Source organism: Physeter macrocephalus, chromosome 2 (assembly GCF_002837175.3).
Source record: "Physeter macrocephalus isolate SW-GA chromosome 2, ASM283717v5, whole genome shotgun sequence".
In the NCBI taxonomy this organism is placed as follows: Eukaryota; Metazoa; Chordata; class Mammalia; order Artiodactyla; family Physeteridae; genus Physeter; species Physeter macrocephalus.
The window spans coordinates 127,588,948-127,596,495 of record NC_041215.1 but is presented as its reverse complement, the minus strand read 5'-3'; the positions used below and the strand labels follow the sequence as shown (position 1 = coordinate 127,596,495).

The 7,548-nt window shown below is 42.0% G+C and overlaps 1 protein-coding gene across 1 annotated transcript in view; it reads left to right on the top strand.

Annotated features, from left to right (window-relative positions):
• The window catches only part of COL4A4 (collagen type IV alpha 4 chain), a 156,278-nt gene that overhangs the window by 111,585 nt on the left and 37,145 nt on the right, over window positions 1–7,548 (top strand). The window contains exons 32-35 of the mRNA XM_028482308.2: window positions 345–488; window positions 3,132–3,239; window positions 4,179–4,360; window positions 5,216–5,279. Coding sequence (XP_028338109.1) covers window positions 345–488; window positions 3,132–3,239; window positions 4,179–4,360; window positions 5,216–5,279 — 498 coding nt within the window. The remainder of the gene's footprint in view (window positions 1–344; window positions 489–3,131; window positions 3,240–4,178; window positions 4,361–5,215; window positions 5,280–7,548) is intronic.

Genomic DNA, 7,548 nt, shown 5'->3' with positions numbered 1-7,548 from the left:
CAGCATGTGGGATCTTCCCGGACCAGGGCTTGAACCCGTGTCCCCTGCATTGGCAGGCGGACTCTTAACCACTGCGCCACCAGGGAAGCCCAGTTCTCTTAAAGCTTTGTGGGATCTGGACTCAGAAGCATAAAGGCCTGCAGTTCAGATCTGTGGGGGAGAAAACTGAGGCTTGGATGGGACAGAATGTCTCTTACAGGCGAGAGGCTGGTAGTGACTGTTCCCTTCAGCACAAGCTCAGAGTTAGGGGGAGTTCGCATCTCCACGTGGACGGCAAGGAACGCAGATCTAGGAACCATACTAGCCTATAATACTTTTCCCTAAAATTTCATGTTACTCCTCAGGACCCCAGGGGCTGCCCGGCTTCCTGGGTTTTCCGGGAGAGAGAGGAAAACCTGGGCCAGACGGACACCCTGGCAGAAAGGGAGAACACGGAGAAAAGGGTTGGCCCGGCTCCCTGGGAGACGGAGGAGTGAAAGGTGACAAAGGTAAACGCAGCTAATAGCACAGCGATGCAGCATAGATTGTTTTTAGTGTTTGACCAGAACCTGTAAGTATGATCCCTGAAAAAATAAAATGGAACTATCCTGCAGCTTGGATTCTGCTGCCTTTTGAATCTATGGTGTTTGTTTTAGGATTTTAAACAAAATGTATTTTCCTTTCCTCCCAATCTTATCCCATATAACTATGGCAAATGAATTGCTCTATTAATAGAAAAAAATTAACAAGGGCTTTGATTTATAGCTTTTGGGTTTCAGAAAACCTTCTCACATTTTGGGAAGGGGGTGCAGGCAGGACTCCTGGTCCCCAAACCCTCCTTCAATTTTTTTACATGAAAAAAACGGGTTTTTTTGTTAAGGCCATATGGTCTCTGTCGAAATTACACAACTCAGCATTTGTAGCACAAAAGCAGCCTGAGACCACACGTAAACAAACAAACAGAGCTGTGTTCTGGTAAAATTTTATTTATGGACACTGAAACTTGAACTTCACTTAATTTCACATGTCATAAAGTATTATTCTTATTTTGAGTCCCCTCCCCCAATGATTTAAAAGTGTGAAAGTCATTCACAGCTCATGGATTGTATAAAAACTGGCAGCAGGTGGGATTTGGCCCGTGGGCTGTAGTCTGCTGACCACTGAACTAGATGAGTCCGCTTTCATCTGGGCCATGAATTGCATCTCTCCCAAGCTTCATTTAAAGAAAAGTTTCCGTTACTATTTTTAAAAAAAGTTTCAAGACCACTGGTGTCAATGTTCTGTGCCCATCCCTGTTAAATATTTACCTTGATCTCTTAGCCATGAGGCTGTGGTGAGTGAAGGTAAGATTTCATTTCCAGTGTTAAGAATGAGTGCTTGACAATTTCTAGAAACAAGGTTTTTGTCTTTAAAGCCCTTTGGGAAAATAGCCTCATATTTAATTCAAATTACTTTTAGTTGATTGATTTTACTATTATTTTTTGTTTTACTAGCCTCTAAATTATTTATGTAGAATCAAGGCATCAGAGTCATTCTCTGTTAGCTTAGATAAGTGATGTTTGCTGTGCTATTGTGCTTCTATATAATTATCCCACTAAAAATATTTAAAATTGGGTTAATGCCAGTGATGTTCTGGTAAGCTGGCTCTCTAAAATAAAGTTTGTAAAAAGTGCCCTGATTACTACACTACAGTTTGCTGATTGCCAGGGTGTAAATACTCCCACCATAAATACGCTCAACATGACTGATTTAAAACTACCGATGGTTTAACAACTAGTTTACAAAATTCTTGACTTGTTAGTAAGTGGCTCTCATCAAGCTGGGATGAGCCCACTCCAGCCCACATCTACACCTGGCTAGTGTTTGCAAAAATCAGGAGAAATATTGTATACCCTTCCTACCTCTTAGAATTCTCTATGTGGAGAACCAAGTTAAGTGTCTGTTCTTTTAATGTAAGGAAAATATTGGAGGCTGGTTAGGAAGGGGAAGATAAGGAACTGGAAAATATGAGATGGACAATTCAAAATTTACAGGATAAAGAGATGTATTTTTAAAAAATTTTATTGCAGTATAGTTGATTTATAATGTGTTCATTTCTGCTGTACAGCAAAGTGACTCAGTTATACACACATTCTTTTTCATATTCTTTTCCATTATGCTTTATCACAGGATATTGAATATACTTCCCTGTGCTATATGGTAGGACCCCGCTGTTTATCCATTCTATATATATCAGTTTGCATCTGCTAATCCCAAACTCCCAGTCCTTCCCTCCCACCACCCCTCCTTCCCCTTGGCAGCTGCAAGTCTGTTCTCTATGTTTGTGAGTCTGTTTCTATTTCATAGATATGTTCATTTGTCTTGTATTTTAGATTCCACATATAAGTGATTATCATATGATATTTTTCTTTCTCTTTCTGACTTACCTTGCTTCGTATGGTCTCTAGGTCCATCCATATTGCTGCAAAATGGCGTTATTTCATTCTTTTTTTAAAATTAATTTATTATTTTTGGCTGTGTTGGGTCTTCGTTTCTGCGCAAGGGCTTTCTCTAGTTGCGGCGAGCGGGGACCACTCTTCATCGCGGTGCGCGGGCCTCTCACTGTCGCGGCCTCTCTTGTTGCGGAGCACGGGCTCCGGACACGCATGCTCAGTAGTTGTGGCTCACGGGCCTAGTTGCTCCGAGGCATGTGGCATCTTCCCAGACCAGGGCTCGAACCCGTGTCCCCTGCATTGGCAGGCAGATTCTCAACCACTGCGCCACCAGGGAAGCCCTTCATTCTTTTTAATGGCTGAGTAATATTCCATTTTATATATGTACCACAAAGAGATGTATTTTAGACCTGGAACTTTTCAAGCCTGTCTCTTTTTCCTGAAGACTCTGAGCTGAGTTTGGTTGAATTTAGCAAACATTCACTGAGCCCTCAGTGTACACCAGTCCCCTTTGCTGGACAAGTTGGGAAAGGAATGTAAAAGGCATGGCCCTTCCTTCAGGAAGTCAATCAACAATGTTGATACCGTGCAATCTATGAACATAAATACAGTTTAGTAGGTTAAATGGGGATTTGCAAACCGGGCGTGAGGAGCTGTAACAGAATAATCACGTGTGTGGTGCTTCCTTTTGTTTTGCTCTTATATAATTAATATCTAAAGGAGCAAGAGGACCCCCAGGATATGAAGGAGAAATGGATATTATTTCTATAAAGGGGGAAACCGGGGAACCTGGACCTCCTGGAGATGGTGGATTCCCAGGAGAAGAAGGTAAATGCTTATGTTTTTTTAACCATATCAAATAAGTTGACTTCTTTACAGGTCATTCAAACAAGCATGCAGATTAGACAACTTTCCCAAGAAAACTGTAATTCGGAGATTAGGAAAGGTCATTCTTTAGATAAAAATAAAAATATTCACCAAAGAACCTCATGCTACTTTTCTTTCCATGCTAGAACTTAGCTGTAGTTCATACGTGTTTATAGATTTGGATATTCCAAAGTAGGATCAGTGCAGACAGATACATGAAATACTGGCCCCAGGTTTAAAGTATTCCTGGTTTTGCCGGCTGATCTGACAATGAGTGGCACAGAGACCGTCCGCATCATTTCAGTGGGTGCTCCTCAGCCTTCAGTGTGCACCCCTGGGGGCCCTTGTGAAAATGCAGATGCTAAATCAGCAGGTCTGGGGCCGGTCTGCCTCTGACTTTCTAACAAGCTCCTCGATGCCTGTGCTGCTGGTCCTCAGAAACACCCCAGAGCAAGGATTTTGACAACCACGTTTGTGTTCTCTTTTCCCAGTTTAGGCTTAATTTGCATGGGACCTGGGTTTCATTTGCATGGGACCTGGTTGGCCCTCTCCTTAACTAGCTGTTAGGGAACAAATGTTTTAAGTTCTCTGGGTAAGTCCTTCCTCATCTGTAAAATGAGCATATGTTAAAATAAAGCAAGTGAGGCTGCTTTTTCCCCCCGGGCTAGCCTTGAGTCTCTTCATGGGCAGCTCCTTTTACAGTGAGGTCACGGAAGCCAGAAACCATTGTGGTGCAGCGTAGGGCAGGAATTAGGGCTCCCAGTTCCTGGGAGATGGCTTCATCTCCTAGAAGGAGGACCAAGACCCACAGCCTAACTATCGCCTGGCACGATAGTTGAACTATCCTTAAAGTTGAAGAGATTTCCTCCAAGGGGTCTGTAACACTTCCAACCCCATCAGGTGATAAAGGCCATCCTGGGATACCAGGGAAGAAAGGAGAGCCGGGAAGCTGTGGACCACCTGGATTTCACAGAGGGGAGCCCGGGAGGAATGGGCAGCCAGGCCTTCCTGGACCCCCAGGCCCTCCAGGCTCACCTGGGCTGAGAGGGCTCATTGGCTTTCCAGGATTTCCAGGTGACCAGGTAAGCAACTGCTGTTTTGGAAGGAAAGAAATAATAAAACCTTTCTGCTCTCGGGATGCCCGTAAGTCGTCTTACTTTGCCAGTGTACATCACAATCCTTCGCTGGCTTTTAGAATGTAAGGAGTTGGTCAAGGGAAGAATGGAAACCTCTAGAAGGTCATGATGTAACTGTAATTCTGACCAGTGCTTATGCCTGGTTCCAGTGACATAAATGATCAAGTCACTTACTCCACATTCTACCCCCAGCCTTGTTTAAACAACTCCATAGAGACTTGCCTGAGGACTGCTGGTTTACCAGAACAAAGAATCATCTGAAAAATGACCCAAATTCTGGTTACTAAGCCTTCCTATCCAATTGCAGACATCATAGATTTTGCCGTAAATGTACTTTATCTTTACAGTCATGAGCAAAATACCCCTTGAGAACCCAGGAAGTACAAATGTAGTAGCCTACATCATAACTTCTGGAAAATGTATAATATACTTTGCTACCCATCTTTTGGAATAAAATAGATTTTTCAGGTTTTGGGTATAAGTTTTAAGAGTTTATTTCGTATCAGTTTGTTCATTCAGAACTTAAAAGTTCAAGTGATGTGATGCAATTACTGTTTTGCAATCAAGTATTGAGATTTGGATGTCCCCTGTTGGTATCACTAATTCTGGAAGAGTTTCGTCAACTTTTAAAACCTAGATGCATGTAGTAGTATGCTTGCAATGCATTTCCAGTTTTCTTTACCACTGCAAATTATAAAAACCAAGTTAGTTCTAGAAAATTGTAACTGGATCATGTCAAGCATGTGTCATTTGTATTTGAAATTCAATTACAATCTTATTTCTGTTTCATTAAACTATCAGGGTGAGCCAGGTTCTCCAGGGCCCCCTGGACTTTCAGGAATTGATGGTACAAGAGGACCTAAAGGTACGGTTTGGAGATACAGCAGCCATCCATCAAGCTTATAATCCTGGGTATTTGTAGCATTGTGAGCAAGTACCTCTGGCATGAAAAGTAAAGTATATCAAACAAATTGCAACATTCAAAGACTTCTTTTTAAACTCAACTAGCTAGTCAAACAAGACGTAAATCATCTATATTTGTCATTCAGATCCAAGGGTACCATATAGAAAACAGCATGCCTGCAGGCATAGCACAATTTCCTCCTTGGTGGGAGTACTCTCAGCTGTCCTTCTAGTGACTGCAGCTCTATAAGTGACAGCTCAGGTGCCAGGAGACAGATCCGCATTGGTGGTCCATGTTCCCGTTCCCCACAGGAGCCAGTATCTCTTCTAAGGACTCCATAGGTACAGCTTTTGGGGACCCAGTTACAAGAGTCACGGTACACAGAGAAGGCCAAAGCCATGACTTCCCACCAAGTGCTAATAGTTCACTTAAGAATTCCTGGGCCACACATAATTTACAATTGAGTTATTTTTACCATAAGCCAAGGGTCAGCAAATGTGTTTTTCTCACAGGGCCAGATCATAAATATCTTCAGCTGTGTGGTCTCTGCTATAACAGCTGTGCATGAAAGCACACACAGCATGAAAGCAGCCATAGACAATATGCAAACAAAGGGGTGTAGCTGTGTTCCGGTAAAACTTTCTTTGCAACAGGCTGCAGGCTGGATTTGGCCTCACAGGCCTTAGTTTAATTTGTGCCAAAGACAGTATTGCCTTGTAACACAACTTGCATTCTACCTTTATCAGGTTTCCAGAGAAATAGGAACAGGAAGTTAACCCAAGGTAAAAAAACGTCCTCAGAGAAAGAGAGGTTTCGTTAACCCTTTATCCAGAAAAACAAAACAAACAAATCCAGGGTATCTTAAATTGCAGCGTTTACACAAAAGCTTTAATATTTTTACTATTTTTGTGTACCATTGGGTTAATATTTTTCTTTAAATCTACTTTAAAATGATTCATCTTTTTAACCTTAGCCTTAACCTCACTATCCCTGAATTCACAAGCTTGTGGTACAGTTATATTTTATTTTAATACAGATTAAAATAAATAACTTTAAAATAAGAAACAGTAATTAGTGAACCACCTAAAAATCTTCTCCCTTACTACCGGTGAAACATGCTTTACGCTTTGAGAGACACTCCATAAATAACATGATAATTGCTGTAAGAAAAAAATGAACTGTGAACATGTGTTTATTCAGAAAGAGTAACTTAGATCTTCTCTTCAGAAATAGTTACAAATAGGGAAGTTTTCATATTTTATTTTGACATTTTATAGCTTCAGTGTTCAGAACTCAGTCCTCTTCTACTCATCTATCCATTTATTATAGACCCTTTGCCTGTCTCAAAGAACAAACCTATTTCTTCTTGTTTCCTTCCTACTTGTATTTGGCCATGTTTGCAAGGAAACGAAATGCAATGAAGGTACTTGGAGTAAAAGCTGTCTCGTGGAGCCCACAGATAAGATAGTTCTGCAGGACCGTAGTCTGAAGGAACCTAGCCCTTGGGCACTCCATGGTTTTTTCTCTTGAGACTTTTCTCCACGGTCTGTTTTTTACTTACCTGCCTACCAACTGGCTTTATCACTCTCTATTCAGTATCCTTTCTGGATGTGTTTGGATTGCACTTGATCATGCTCTATATTAGGACATGGTGAAAATGCTTTTGATTTCTGCCTCAATAGGCAAGGGCCTCAAATTCTTACTTTTTATTACAATTCCTAAAGGAAAGACTGGCTGACCTGGGATGGACCAGATTCATACCCTTTAAACAATTAACCACAATTATGAGTAGGGTCAGGTGGAAGAGAACCTACCATAGGTGTGGGTGGGACCCTTTAAAAGGGGTGTTCGTGTGTAGGTGCTTTAAAACATGCCTAATTAGCTCTCTTCTTCTCTTGTAATCCCATCAATTTCTTGCCCTTCCCTGCGATACCACTTTGAGTCCTCCATTTGTAATTGGCTCCCAGCTATAATGTAAGTCCTTGTGTCTGGAAGGAGGCAGCAGCAGTGTGGAACAGCTCTGTGGGGCTGTAGGGGTCCCTGCCTACAAAGGCCTACAACTGCCTACAAAGGCCTACAACTGCCTACAATGGCCTACAACTGCCTACAAAGGCCTACAACTGCCTACAAAGGCCTACAACTGCCTACAATGGCCTACAACTGCCTACAAAGGCCTACAACTGCCTACAATGGCCTACAACTGCCTACAAAGGCCTACAACTGCCTACAA